We start from the raw sequence: 15,269 nt of genomic DNA, 5'->3' as shown, positions 1-15,269 counted from the left end.
GATAGAGAAGACAGGGTGTGGAACCTGTAGATGGGAGATTGAGGAGAAGACAGGGTGTGGAACCTGTAGATGGGAGAAAGAGAAGACAGGGTGTGGAACCTGTAGATGGGAGATAGAGGAGAAGACAGGGTGTGGAACCTATAGATGGGAGATAGAGGAGAAGACAGGGTGTGGAACCTGTAGATGGGAGATAGAGGAGAAGACAGGGTGTGGAACCTGTAGATGGGAGATAGAGAGGCAGGGTGTGGAACCTGTAGATGGGAGAAAGAGAAGACAGGGTGTGGAACCTGTAGATGGGAGATAGAGGAGAAGACAGGGTGTGGAACCTATAGATGGGAGATAGAGAAGACAGGGTGTGGAACCTGTAGATGGGAGATAGAGGTCGAGGAGAGGCCAGGTGTGGGCTGGGGGTAAGAATTGGGTCGAGAGGAAAGTCACTTTGAAACGAGACTGGGCTGGGGCTAGACGGTACTAGGCGAGAGCAGATAGAGGCAGGCTGTGGGCTGGGGCATGCAGCTCAGGATGACTCAGGCGTGGGTGTAGAGACTAGCCTGGACGGTGGTTCAGCTCGAGGCTACAGGGTTCCTTATCTGCCCAATCAAAACCACAGCTCATGATTTCCCCAGTGTTCAACATAGTGAAACCGCATTTCCCAAGCAGCCGTACCTCACTGCATTGTTCATCTGTTTTATACACGTTACATGGTTTCGCTTGGCATACAATTATTATTATTATCTATTATCAAATCGACCGCAAGGGACACACTATATCCCCTGATGTGTTCTCGCTGTGTGTGTGTGTGTGTGTAAATGAAAGCACAAGCTGTTGGGTGTCCAAGCAATCACAACGTTCAACATCCAAGTCATTTTATTTTTCATCTCGATGCACTATTACAGTTGACAAACCTTTTCTTTAACAAAACAATATATACAAGAAAGGTATTTTTCTTTAAAAAACAGAAATACTAAAACTATAAAACCGAAAGCATAAAACCATGTAGATGCTCTAGGGAGACTTGTGATTGTAACCAGACCTGGTACATCCCATAATATGTAGCTAAAACTACAGAGTGAAGCAAAGAAACTAAAAACTTTGTGAGCCTGATAAAAAAATTAACATACGAACATTACAACAAAATAAAACCATAATCCTTTCAACTACTTTTTGGGTCCATAAGTGGTTATTGCCAACAAACAAAAAAAGGCTAAATTGGAAGAAGCGAGTTGGCCCCAAAACCCAAAAGAACTAGTCAAAATCCAATTATTTCTGAATTCCTTCTCATTCTTCTTGGTCTCCAATAAGAAACAACTCTCCATTCAGACTCTTCATCTCCTTCCTCTCCCTTCACCTCTTCTTCACTTCGATCTAAGACGAAGATGTTTTCCTTGGTCTTTTAGATGAGGAAGATGATGTCGTCGGCCAACATGATCTGGTTGTCGTCCTGCATGCGGGCGAGGGCGGCCCGGACCTCTGTCAGGGCGAAGGGGGCATCTCTGTCCTTGTTGACACTCTCCATCAGAGAGTTCATACCGACGGACTGAGCGTGTGCAGAACGGAACACCTCCAGGAGGGAGGACTTAAACTCCTTCAGCCTGGAGAACAGAGAGAGAAATTCATTTATGAAAAATACCATCTATGTGAGGTACATAAAAGACGAGATTCTGTGTTTTTGTTGTTGTTTACATAAACTCAACAAACAAACAAAAAAAGTCTTCTCACTGTCAACTGCGTTTACTTTTCAGCAAACTTAACACGTGTAAATATTTGTATGTGGGGTACATAATAATGAAATAACGCTTTTCATTACAGAAAATAAATCGCATAAAAAGCTAAACCAACACATGAAGTAGAGATTGGAATGTCTCTATAATGATTTCAGAGGGTTTTCAGAAGCAGTACTTGTTGTAATTCTGCCCGACAGATTAAACCATAAATCTGGAGTTGAATTATTAGAATCCAAACAGCCAGTGAGATAATAAGACAAAAAAAATGGACTTCGCAACCCAATTCTGCAATAAGTGATCAACCCCTCCCACCGAGCAGTAAAAAATGTTTTTATTATTATGTAAAATATTTGCAGCGCTCTCTGCATAGGCAACCTCATGGCAGGTGGCGGTGCACCAGAGAGGGGGGAAATTAATCAATTACACTGAACAAAAATATAAAAATGCAACAATCCCCCCCCCCCCCCCAAAAATGTTGAATTACAGTTCTTATAAGGTATTCAGACAATTTAAATAAATTCAATAGGTCCAAATCTATGAATTTCACATGACTGGCGACACAACAGTGTCTGACCACCGACAAAGAGACACCTTATAGGGAGGTGGTCAGAGACCTGGCGGTGTGGTGGTCAGAGACCTGGCGGTGTGGTGGTCAGAGACCTGGCGGTGTGGTGGTCAGAGACCTGGCGGTGTGGTGGTCAGAGACCTGGCGGTGTGGTGGTCAGAGACCTGGCGGTGTGGTGACAGGACAACCACCTCTCTCAATGTGAGCAGGACTAAGGAGATGATCGTGTGCTACAGGAAAAGGCGGGCTGAACAGGCCCCCATTGACATCGACGGGTGGAGCTGGTCGAGAGTTTCAAGATCCTTGGAGTCCACATCACCAACAAACTATCATGGTCCAAACACATCAAGATCGTCGTGAAGAGGGCCGACAAAACCTTTTCCCCCTCACGAGACTGAAAAGATTAGTCATGGTGCCCCAGATCCTCAAAACGTTCTACAGCTGCCCCGGCATCTGTAGAACGGCATCTGACCGCAAGGCGCTACAGAGGGTAGTGTGTATGGCCCAGTACATCACTGGGACCAAGCTTCCTGCCATCCAGGACCTATATAATAGGCGGTGTCAGAGGAAAGCCCATAAAATTGTCACGGCGGCACCGGAGCGCCAAGTCTAGGACCAAGAGGCTCCTCAATAGCTTGTATCCTCGCACATTGACTCGGTACCGGTACCCCCTGTCTATAGCCTCCACATTGACTCGGTACCGGTACCCCCTGTATATAGCCTCCACATTGACTCGGTACCGGTACCCCCTGTATATAGCCTCCACATTGACTCTGTACCGGTACCCCCTGTATATAGCCTCCACATTGACTCTGTACCGGTACCCCCTGTATATAGCCTCCACATTGACTCTGTACCGGTACCCCCTGTATATAGCCTCCACATTGACTCTGTACCGGTACCCCCTGTATATAGCCTCCACATTGACTCGGTACCGGTACCCCCTGTATATAACCTCCACATTGACTCTGTACCGGTACCCCCTGTATATAGCCTCCACATTGACTCTGTACCGTAACACCCTGTAAAGAGCCTCCACATTGACTCTGTACCGGTACCCCCTGTATATAGCCTCCACATTGACTCAGTACCGGTACCCCCTGTATATAGCCTCCACATTGACTCACGACAACAGACCTCAGATTTTCGCGTGGTTACACGTGGTCTGTGGTTGTGAGGCCGGTTGGACGTACTGACAAATTCTCTAAAATGGCATTGGAGACGGCTTATGGTAGAGAAATTAACATTTAATTATCTGGCAACAGCTCTGGAGGACATTCCTGCAGTCAACATGCCAATCGCACGTTCCCTCAAAACTTGAGACATCTGTGGCATTGTGTTGTGTGACAAAACTGCACATTTTAGAGTGCCCTTTTAATTGTCCCCCAGCACAAGGTGCACCTGTGTAATAATCATGCTGTTTAATCAGCTTCTTGATATGCCACACCTGTCAGGTGGATGGATTATATTGGCAAAAGAGAAATGCTCACTAACAGGGATGGAAACACATTTGTGCAGACAATTGGAGAGAAATATATTTTTTGTGGGTTTGGAACATTTCTGGGATCGTTTATTTCAGCTCATAAAACACGAGACCAACACTTAACATGTTGCTTTCATATTTTTGTTGATAATACTTCCATTCATATTAGACTATAGTTCCATTTCAGCTGCCGATCTGAGCACACTGGTACCAAGTCCGCCATTTTGCTGTCACATATACAGCACTCTACTGCCACCCACCTGTCTGCAGACACCTCTGTCCGTTCGTCAGTCTGTCCGTCCTGGCTTGGTGGGACAGGGGCATCCATAGGCTCCTCCTCTGCCGGTTTGGGCGTGCCAGCCTGGACTGTGGGAGGAGTAGACAGAGTTCATTGTCAGACCAGGGCCATGCATATAGAGAGTTGAGTCAACTTTTAAATATTGTTCTAATAGTAGACAGTACATTTTTTTTATTAAACCTTTATTTAACTAGGCAAGTCTTTAAAGAACAAATTCGTATTTAAAATGACGGTCTATACCGGCCAAATGCAGACGCTGGGCAAATTGTGCGCCGCCCTATGGGACTTCCAATCACGGCCGGTTGTGAAACAGCCTGGATTCGAATCAGGATGTCTGTAGTGATGCCTAAAGCACTGAGATGCAGTGCCTTAGACCCCTGCGCCACTCAGGAGCCCTGTTACATAGCATTGTTTAAATATTCCCCATGCAGTGTTAATGGGGTTCTAACATGGCTGTTATAGAATGTTGTAGTGTCATGTTAATGGGGTTCTAACATGGCTGCTATAGAATGTTGTAGTGTCATGTTAATGGGGTTCTAACATGGCTGCTGTAGAATGTTGTAGTGTCATGTTAATGGGGTTCTAACATGGCTGCTGTAGAATGTTGTAGTGTCATGTTAATGGGGTTCTAACATGGCTGCTGTAGAATGTTGTAGTGTCATGTTAATGGGGTTCTAACATGGCTGCTGTAGAATGTTGTAGTGTCATGTTAATGGGGTTCTAACATGGCTGTTATAGTGTCATGTTAATGGGGTTCTAACATGGCTGCTATAGAATGTTGTAGTGTCATGTTAATGGGGTTCTAACATGGCTGCTATAGAATGTTGTAGTGTCATGTTAATGGGGTTCTAACATGGCTGCTATAGAATGTTGTAGTGTCATGTTAATAGGGTTCAAACATGGCTGTTATAGTGTCATGTTAATGGGGTTCTAACATGGCTGCTACAGTGTCATGTTAATGGGGTTCTAACACGGCTGCTGTAGAATGTTGTAGTGTCATGTTAATGGGGTTCTAACATGGCTGCTGTAGAATGTTGTAGTGTAATGTTAATGGGGTTCTAACATGGCTGCTGTAGAATGTTGTAGTGTCATGTTAATGGGGTTCTAACATGGCTGCTGTAGAATGTTGTAGTGTCATGTTAATGGGGTTCTAACATGGCTGCTATAGAATGTTGTAGTGTCATGTTAATAGGGTTCAAACATGGCTGTTATAGTGTCATGTTAATGGGGTTCTAACATGGCTGCTACAGTGTCATGTTAATGGGGTTCTAACATGGCTGCTATAGAATGTTGTAGTGTCATGTTAATGGGGTTCTAACATGGCTGCTATAGAATGTTGTAGTGTCATGTTAATGGGGTTCTAACATGGCTGCTGTAGAATGTTGTAGTGTCATGTTAATGGGGTTCTAACATGGCTGCTGTAGAATGTTGTAGTGTCATGTTAATGGGGTTCTAACATGGCTGCTATAGAATGTTGTAGTGTCATGTTAATAGGGTTCAAACATGGCTGTTATAGTGTCATGTTAATGGGGTTCTAACATGGCTGCTACAGTGTCATGTTAATGGGGTTCTAACATGGCTGTTATAGTGTCATGTTAATGGGGTTCTAACATGGCTGCTACAGTGTCATGTTAATGGAGTTCTAACATGGCTGCTATAGTGTCATGTTAATTGGGTTCTAACATGGCTGCTATAGAATGTTGTAGTGTCATGTTAATGGGGTTCTAACATGGCTGCTATAGAATGTTGTAGTGTCATGTTAATAGGGTTCTAACATGGCTGTTATAGAATGTTGTAGTGTCATGTTAATGGGGTTCTAACATGGCTGCTATAGAATGTTGTAGTGTCATGTTAATGGGGTTCTAACATGGCTGTTATAGAATGTTGTAGTGTCATGTTAATGGGGTTCTAACATGGCTGTTATAGAATGTTGTAGTGTCATGTTAATGGGGTTCTAACATGGCTGCTATAGAATGTTGTAGTGTCATGTTAATGGGGTTCTAACATGGCTGCTATAGAATGTTGTAGTGTCATGTTAATGGGGTTCTAGCATGGCTGTTATATAAAGTTGTAGTGTCATGTTAATGGGTTCTAACATGGCTGCTATAGAATGTTGCAGTGTCATGTTAATGGGGTTCTAACATGGCTGTTATATAATGTTGTAGTGTCATGTTAATGGGTTCTAACATGGCTGCTATAGAATGTTGTAGCGTCATGTTAATGGGGTTCTAACATGGCTGCTATAGAATGCTGTAGTGTCATGTTAATGATGTTCTAACATGGCTGCTATAGAATGTTGTAGTGTCATGTTAATGATGTTCTAACATGGCTGTTATAGAATGTTGTAGTGTCATGTTAATGGGGTTCTAACATGGCTGCTATAGAATGTTGTAGCGTCATGTTAATGGGGTTCTAACATGGCTGCTATAGAATGTTGTAGCGTCATGTTAATGGGGTTCTAGCATGGCTGCTATAGAATGTTGTAGTGTCATGTTAATGGGGTTCTAACATGGCTGCTATAGAATGTTGTAGCGTCATGTTAATGGGGTTCTAACATGGCTGCTATAGAATGTTGTAGCGTCATGTTAATGGGGTTCTAACATGGCTGCTATAGAATGTTGTAGCGTCATGTTAATGAGGTTCTAACATGGCTGCTATAGAATGTTGTAGCGTCATGTTAATGGGGTTCTAACATGGCTGCTATAGAATGTTGTAGCGTCATGTTAAAGCATCATAATGCAGAAACCTCCATTTCCTCACTCAGTGTAGTGTTACACTCTATTAGCCGTTGAAGACATAAACTAGATCTGGATCTGGATTCAAATCTGTATTTTAAGAGATGTCTCTCTCTGAAGGGCGGGTTGAATAAAGAGAAAAAAGAGTTTCATTCTTGTGCAATTTATATCTATCGGCTAGACTGAGGTGTTTTTTTCGTTCATTATTTTGAGGCCATCTGGCGTTAGTGAGTCGGGCCCCGAATAGCCTTGACACCAGTTCATGTCAATCCACGGAGGCAAAAAGGACTATGTTCAATAAGAGAAAAGCTGTAAAAAAAAAAAAAAATTATGGAGAGATGAAGGAGGGCGAAGGAGGACAAATCATGTTCGGGGGAAAGATTAGGTGACGTGGGAAAAAGGGGGGGGGGGGGGGGTTGATATCAGTCATATGTTATGTGAGATGATGGTGAGGCGTTACACAAATTCCACAGGTCACAAGAAGACGGGGCTTCAAATATAGGTCTACAGCACGTCAAGGGAACTGTACTGTGCAGATGGGTTAAACGGAAACGGAAATCTGGACACAGGTCTATAACCTCTCTCATAGCCTTACTATTCAACTCGCATCAAATCTAACTTTATTAGTCACACGTGCTGAATACAACAGGTGTTGTAGACCTTACTGTCATAGGCTTATTTACAAAGTCCTTAAACCAACAATGTAGTTTTCTTTCCCTCAGGGACGGCAGGTAGCCTAGTGGTTAGAGTGTTGGGTCAGTAACCGAAAGGTTGCTGGATCGAATCCCCGAGCTGAACAAGGCCGTTAAACCCACTGTTCCCCAGTAGGCCGTCATTGTAAATGAGAATTTGTTCTTAACTTCTTCGATATAGGGGGCGCTCTTTTAATTTTTGGATGAAAAACGTTCCCGTTTTAAACAAGATATTTTGTCACGAAAAGATGCTCGACTATGCATATAATTGACAGATTTGGAAAGAAAACACTCTGACGTTTCCAAAACTGCAAAGATATTGTCTGTGAGTACCACAGAAAACTAATGTTACAGGCGAAACCCAGATAAAAAAATCCAATCAGGAAGTGCCGCATTTTTTGAAACCGCCTCATTTCAATGACTCCTTATATGGCTGTGGAGGAACTAGCAGTCAGCTTACGTTTTCCACGTTTTCCCCAAGGTGTCTGCAGCATTGTGACGTATTTGTAGGCATATCATTGGAAGATCGACCATAAGAGACTACATCTACCAGGTTGGTGTCCTCCGTCGCAATTATTGCGTAATCTCCAGCTGCAGTATTTTTCCGTTTGCCTTTGATGAGAAACCGACTGCCAGGAATGATTTTTCATCAAAGAGATATGTGAAAAACACCTTGAGGATTGATTCTAAACAACGTTTGCCATGTTTCTGTCGATATTATGGAGTTAATTTGGAAAAAAGTTCGGCGTTGTAGAGACTGCATTTTCGTTTTTTTTTCTTAGCCAAACGTGAACAAAACGGAGCTATTTCTCCTACACAAATAATCTTTTTGGAAAAAATGAACATTTGCTATCTAACTGAGAGTCTCGTCATTGAAAACATCCGAAGTTCTTCAAAGGTAAATTATTTCATTTGAATGCTTTTCTGGTTTTTGTGAAAATGTTGCCTGCTGAATGCTACGCTAAATGCTACGCTAGCTATCAATACTTACACAAACGCTTGTGTAGCTTTGGTTGAAAAGCATATTTTGAACATCTGAGATGACAGTGTTGTTAACAAAAGGCTAAGCTTGTGTTTCAATATATTTATTTCATTTCATTTGCGATTTTCATGAATAGTTAACGTTGCGTTATGCTAATGAGCTTGAGGCTATGATTACGCTCCCGGATACGGGATTGCTCGACGCTAGAGGTTAACTGACTTGCCGAGTTAAATAAAGGTTAAAAAAAAAAAAAAAAAATCTATGAGGTGAGATTAGGGTGGTAAATGTGTATCTCTTACTCTCAGGGATGTCCTTCTCTCCAGCAAAGTCATACGGGTCGTAGGCCTCGCTGCTCTGGGAACCACGGCGACTCCTACAAACAGAGAACACCGGTTAGACAACGCGTAAACAAATCTACTCTCCTGTGTTTCAACTTTCATTATGTGATTATGGGGGTCTGAGGAGGACACTAGTGGGGGTGTGATTATGGGGGTCTGAGGAGGACACTAGTGGAGGTGTGATTATGGGGGTCTGAGAAGGACAATAGTGGGGGTGTGATTATGGGGGTCTGAGAAGGACACTAGAGGAGGTGTGATTATGGGGGTCTGAGCAGGACACTAGTGGAAGTGTGATTATGGGGGTCTGAGAAGGACAATAGTGGGCGTGTGATTATGGGGGTCTGAGGAGGACACTAGAGGTGGTGTGATTATGGGGCTCTGAGAAGGACACTAGTGGGGGTGTGATTATGGAGGTCTGAGGAGGAAACTAGAGGAGGTGTGATTATGGGGGTCTGAGAGGACACTACTGGGGGTGTGATTATGGGGGTCTGAGGAGGACACTAGTGGGGGTGTAATTATGGGGGTCTGAGCAGGACAATAGTGGGGGTGTGATTATGGGGTTCTGAGCAGGACACTAGAGTGGGGGTGTGATTATGGGGGTCTGAGCAGGACACTAGTGGGGGTGTGATTATGGGGGTCTGAGGAGGACTCTAGTGGAGGTGTGATTATGGGGGTCTGAGCAGGACACTAGTGGGGGTGTGATTATGGGGGTCTGAGGAGGACACTAGTGGGGGTGTGATTATGGGGGTCTGAGCAGGACACTAGTGGGGGTCTGAGAAGGACACTAGTGGGGGTGTGATTATGAGGGTCTGAGGACACTAGTAGGGGTGTGATTATGGGGGTCTGAGCAGGACACTAGTGGGGGAGTGATTATGGGGGTCTGAGCAGGACACTAGTGGGGGTGTGATTATGGGGGTCTGAGAAGGACACTAGTGGGGTGTGATTAAGGGGGTCTGAGCAGGACACTAGTGGGGGTGTGATTATGGGGGTCTGAGGACACTAGTGGGGGGGGTGATTAAGGGGGTCTGAGCAGGACACTAGAGGTGTGATTATGGGGGTCTGAGGAGGACTAGTGGGGGTGTGATTATGGGGGTCTGAGCAGGACACTAGAGGTAGTGTGATTATGGGGGTCTGAGCAGGACACTAGTGGGGTGTGATTATGGGGGTCTGAGCAGGACACTAGTGGGGGTGTGATTATGGGGGTCTGAGCAGGACACTAGTGGGGGTGTGATTATGGGGGTCTGAGGACACTAGTGGGGGTGTGATTATGGGGGTCTGAAGACACTAGTGGGGGTGTGATTAAGGGGGTCTGAGCAGGACACTAGAGGTGTGATTATGGGGGTCTGAGGAGGACTAGTGGGGGTGTCATTATGGGGGTCTGAGGAGGACACTAGAGGAGGTGTGATTATGGGGTCTGAGGAGGACACTAGTGGGGGTCGGAAAAAAGGACACTAGTGGGGGTGTGATTATGGGGGTCTGAGGAGGACACTAGTGGGGGTGTGATTATGGGGGTCTGAGGACACTAGTGGGGGTGTGATTATGGGGGTCTGAGGAGGACACTAGAGGAGGTGTGATTATGGGGGTCTGAGGAGGACACTAGTGGGGGTGTGATTATGGGGGTCTGAGGAGGACACTAGTGGGGGTGTGATTATGGGGGTCTGAGGAGGACACTAGTGGGGGTCGGAAAAAGGACACTAGTGGGGGTGTGATTATGGGGGTCTGAGGAGGACACTAGTGGGGGTGTGATTATGGGGGTCTGAGGAGGACACTAGTGGGGGTGTGATTATGGGGGTCTGAGCAGGACACTAGTGGGGGTGTGATTATGGGGGTCTGAGCAGGACACTAGTGGGGGTGTGATTATGGGGGTCTGAGAAGGACACTAGTGGGGGGTGCGAGTATGGGGGTCTGAGGACACTAGTGGGGGTGTGATTATGGGGGTCTGAGGAGGACACTAGTGGGGGTGTGATTATGGGGGTCTGAGCAGGACACTAGTGGGGGTGTGATTATGGGGGTCTGAGCAGGACACTAGTGGGGGTGTGATTATGGGGGTCTGAGCAGGACACTAGAGGAGGTGTGATTATGGGGTCTGAGCAGGACACTAGAGGAGGTGTGATTATGGGGGTCTGAGGAGGACACGTGTGGGTGGTGTCTTAAGCCGTACCTCTTCTTCTCTGAGCGAGGGGTACGCTGTGTCGTCTCTTCCTCCTCTGAGTCAGACTCCTGCTCCTTCCTCCCCCTCTTCTTCTCCTTCTCCAGAACCTACGGAACAACGGGACGGAACCTTTTAAAACCTTGGGACGGAACCTACAGAACCATGGGACGGAACAATTAGAACAACGGGACGGAACCTACAGAACCATGGATTTGGAACCTTTTAGAACGGGACGGAACCTACAGAACCATGGATTTGGAACCTTTTAGAACAACGGGACGAAACCTACAGAACCATGGATTTGGAACCTTTTAGAACAACGGGACAGAGATTGGTTGAACTTATACAGAAAGACACCAGACAGACTTCACCAGAGTTTATTCAGATGAAGATGCGTGTTCCCTGAAAAGCTGTGACAAATGCAACAATCTGTCAACTCGGCATGTTGAGTCCACTGACCTTTTTGAAGTAAGCGAACTGGACCAGCTCCACAGCGACCTCCGAGTCCTCCAGCTCCACAGCCTTACTCATGCGGGCTTTAGCGTGGGCCGAAGACAGACGGATCAGGGTCTCCAGAGTACGGGCAGTTACTGGGGACGTCTGGAGGGAGAGGGTCAGACAGGGAGAGAGGAGGTGTCAGACAGGGAGAGAGGAGGTGTCAGACAGGGAGAGAGGAGGTGTCAGACAGGGAGAGAGGAGGGGTTAGACAGGGAGAGAGGAGGGGTTAGACAGGGAGAGAGGAGGGGTTAGACAGGGAGAGAGGAGGGGTCAGACAGGGAGAGAGGAGGGTTCAGACAGGGAGAGAGGAGGGTTCAGACAGGGAGAGAGGAGGGTTCAGACAGGGAGAGAGGAGGGTTTAAACAGGGAGAGGGGAGGGGTCAGACAGGGAGAGAGGAGGGGTCAGACAGGGAGAGAGGAGGGGTCAGACAGGGAGAGAGGAGGGGTCAGACAGGGAGAGAGGAGGGGTCAGACAGGGAGAGAGGAGGGGTCAGACAGGGAGAGAGGAGGGGTCAGACAGGGAGGGAGGAGGGGTCAGACAGGGAGAGAGGAGGGGTCAGACAGAGAGAGAGGAGGGGTTAGACAGAGAGAGAGGAGGGGTTAGACAGGGAGAGAGGAGGGGTTAGACAGGGAGAGAGGAGGGGTTAGACAGGGAGAGAGGAGGGGTTAGACAGGGAGAGAGGAGGGCAGGGGTCAAGGTGTGTGTGGATGTACGACTAAGAACATGTATTTACACAGACAGAGTCAGTCCGATCTTTTGACAATAATTGGCCTTTTGACCAATCAGATCAGATTTTGGGCGAATAATTGGGCTAAAGATCTGAATTGGGCTGCCTGTGTAAACGCAGCCTAGTGGTGTCTAAAGGGCTCACTCTGGAAATATCGGCTCCCAGCTGTTCCTGGCTTCTCAGCCTGGAGTACTCTTCCGCAATGTGATTGGCTGCTTCCTGGGTCAACGTAGGGGTCAACACCTTGGCGATGTGGATGTACTTCCTCATGAACTCCTTACTCACGATCTTATCTCTAAACAACAGCAGAATCTGTTACCATGGAAACGGGTACAGAAAAACCAGCAAAGAAGAAGTCCAACGTGCTGTGATGAGACTCCTTACCTCTCTTGGTGCTGTGCAGGAGGTTATTGTGTTTCCTGTGTGTGTGTGTGTGTGTGTGTGTATCTCCATACCTGCGTCTCTTGGTGCCGTGCAGGAGGTTATTGTGTTTCCTGTGTGTGTGTGTGTGTGTGTGTGTGTGTGTGTGTGTGTGTATATATAGATCTCCATACCTGCGTCTCTTGGTGCCGTGTAGCAGGTTATTGTGTTTCTCGTAGACCTGCAGTTCCTCCTGCTCTTCCTGAAACGAGTCAGGATCCTCAGTGGCCAGGATGTCAACTGACCCACCGAAGGCCATCGCTACAACACACACACACACACACAGCGTAAGTACCCGTAGGCTAGTGACACATTTTTGGTTGTTTTGGTCCTGTACTCCAGCACTTTGTACCAAAATTGATTACAGATAGTTACTGAATGAATTGTGAATAATGATGAGTGAGAAAATTAAACGCACAAATATCATACCTCCAAGACATGCTAACCTCTCACCATTACAATAACAGGGGAGGTTAGCATGTTATATCATACCCCCAAGACATGCTAACCTCTCACCATTACAATAACAGGGGAGGTTAGCATGTTATATCATACCACCAAGACATGCTAACCTCTCACCATTACAATAACAGGGGAGGTTAGCATGTTATATCATACCCCCAAGACATGCTAACCTCTCACCATTACAATAACAGGGGAGATTAGCATGTTATATCATACCACCAAGACATGCTAACCTCTCACCATTACAATAACAGGGGAGGTTAGCATGTTATATCATACCACCAAGACATGCTAACCTCTCACCATTACAATAACAGGGGAGATTAGCATGTTATATCATACCACCAAGACATGCTAACCTCTCACCATTACAATAACAGGGGAGATTAGCATGTTATATCATACCCCCAAGACATGCTAACCTCTCACCATTACAATAACAGGGGAGATTAGCATGTTATATCATACCTCCAAGACATGCTAACCTCTGTTATTGTAATGGTGAGAGGTTAGCATGTCTTGGGGGTATGATATACCTATCTAGAGAAACCTATCCTGCCACCTAGTGGTGTATGAGAATGTTACCTGTCCCGTCCTGTTCGCGGGGACCAAGGCTAGTGATTACTGTCTGTTTTAACCAGAGAGAAACCATTCCTGCCACCTAGTGGTGTATGAGAATGTTACCTGTCCCGTCCTGTTCGCGGGGGTCTCTGTATCGATGCATCCTGAGGACGTGGTCTGAGATCTCTCTGTCCTGCTCTGCATCCATGTGGTCCAACATGATGAAGAGCAGGTCAAACCGAGACAGCAGAGAGTCCTGCAGACCAATGTTCTCCATAGGAGTCTTATACTGATCGTACTGGGAGAGAGAGAAGAGAGAGAGAAAGGGTTAGATAACTTCTAGAGAGAGAGAGACAGAGAGATAGAGAGACTGTCCTGCAGACCAATGTTCTCCATAGGAGTCTTATACTGATCGTACTGGGAGAGAGAGAAGAGAGAGAGAAAGGGTTAGATAACTTCTTGAGAGAGAGAGAGACAGCAGAGAGTCCTGCAGACCAATGTTCTCCATAGGAGTCTTATACTGATCGTACTGGGAGAGAGAGAAGAGAGAGAGAAAGGGTTAGATAACTTCTTGAGAGAGAGAGAGACAGCAGAGAGTCCTGCAGACCAATGTTCTCCATAGGAGTCTTATACTGATCGTACTGAGAGAGAGAGAGAGAGAAAGGGTTAGCTAACTTCTAGAGAGAGGAATGAGTGAAAGGGTTAGCTAACTTCTAGAGAGAGGAGTGAGTGAAAGGGTTAGCTAACTTCTAGAGAGAGGAGTGAGTGAAAGGGTTAGCTAACTTCTAGAGAAAGAGAAGAGAGAGAGAGAGGAGTGAGAGAAAGGGTTAGATAACTTCTAGAGAGAGAGACAGAGAGAGAAAGGGTTAAAAGAAGGATAGGTTCATTTTACTGTTCATTTTATACATGTTTTATATCAAAGTGTTCAGACACAATAGAAAGGGAAGACATTCCGTGTCAAAGGTCAGGACTATAAACTCACCCTCCCGTAGACGGGGTTGGCAGCTGCCAGCACGGAGCAGCGGGCGTTGAGCCTGGCATGGATACCGGCCTTGGCGATGGTGACACGACCCTGCTCCATCACCTCGTGGATGGCTGTACGGTCCATGTCGGACATCTTGTCAAACTCATCGATACAGACCACACCCCTGTCCCCCAGAACCATCGCCCCCGCTTCCAGACGACGCTCACCTGATGAGGAGAAGCAGAGTAGGGGAGAGAAAGAGAGATAGAGATGGAGAGAGAGAAAGAGATGGGGAGAGAGAGAGATGGAGAGAGAGAAAGAGATGGGGAAAGAGAAAGAGATGGGGAGAGAGAAAGAGATGGGGAGAGAGAAAGAGATGGGGAGAGAAAGAGATGGGGAGAGAGAGAGAGAAGGAGAGATGGGGAGAGGGTGAGAGATGGAGAGAGAGAGAGAGAGAGAGATGGGGAGAGAGAGATGGGGAAAGAGAGATGGGGAGAGAGAGAGGAGAGATGGGGAGAGAGGGAGAGATGGAGAGAGAGAGAGACAGAGAGAGAGAGACGGGGAGGGAAAGAGTTGGGGAGGAGAGGGGGGGTTCAGTGAGTCATTTTGGGTCGTTCAGTTATTTAGTGCACAGCCAATTAATTTGTTATTTCATTGTCCATAT

General features: G+C 46.3%; 1 protein-coding gene across 3 annotated transcripts in view; it reads right to left on the bottom strand.

Annotated features, from left to right (window-relative positions):
* Positions 1-849: 849 nt before the first annotated feature.
* mcm3 (minichromosome maintenance complex component 3) overlaps positions 850-15,269 on the bottom strand; it is a 23,596-nt gene continuing 9,176 nt past the window's right edge. Inside the window, exons 9-17 of one of the 3 annotated variants that reach the window (XM_036984621.2) lie at positions 14,624-14,832; positions 13,765-13,939; positions 12,750-12,876; positions 12,340-12,490; positions 11,429-11,569; positions 10,979-11,076; positions 8,779-8,852; positions 4,033-4,138; positions 850-1,592 (exon numbers count right to left, since the gene is read on the bottom strand). In XM_036984621.2, the coding sequence (XP_036840516.2) occupies positions 1,394-1,592; positions 4,033-4,138; positions 8,779-8,852; positions 10,979-11,076; positions 11,429-11,569; positions 12,340-12,490; positions 12,750-12,876; positions 13,765-13,939; positions 14,624-14,832 (1,280 nt within the window). In that variant the 3' untranslated portion in view covers positions 850-1,393. Of the gene's footprint in view, positions 1,593-4,032; positions 4,139-8,778; positions 8,853-10,978; positions 11,077-11,428; positions 11,570-12,339; positions 12,491-12,650; positions 12,877-13,764; positions 13,940-14,141; positions 14,283-14,623; positions 14,833-15,269 lie in introns of those variants that run through there. The other 2 variants (XM_090242458.1, XM_090242459.1) reach the window with 2 other exon arrangements.

This window comes from Oncorhynchus mykiss, chromosome 8 (assembly GCF_057628025.1).
Source record: "Oncorhynchus mykiss isolate SJ-2025 chromosome 8, ASM5762802v1, whole genome shotgun sequence".
In the NCBI taxonomy this organism is placed as follows: domain Eukaryota; kingdom Metazoa; phylum Chordata; class Actinopteri; order Salmoniformes; family Salmonidae; genus Oncorhynchus; species Oncorhynchus mykiss.
The sequence above is the reverse complement of the archived record's forward strand: the minus strand, read 5'-3'. Positions and strand labels throughout refer to the sequence as shown.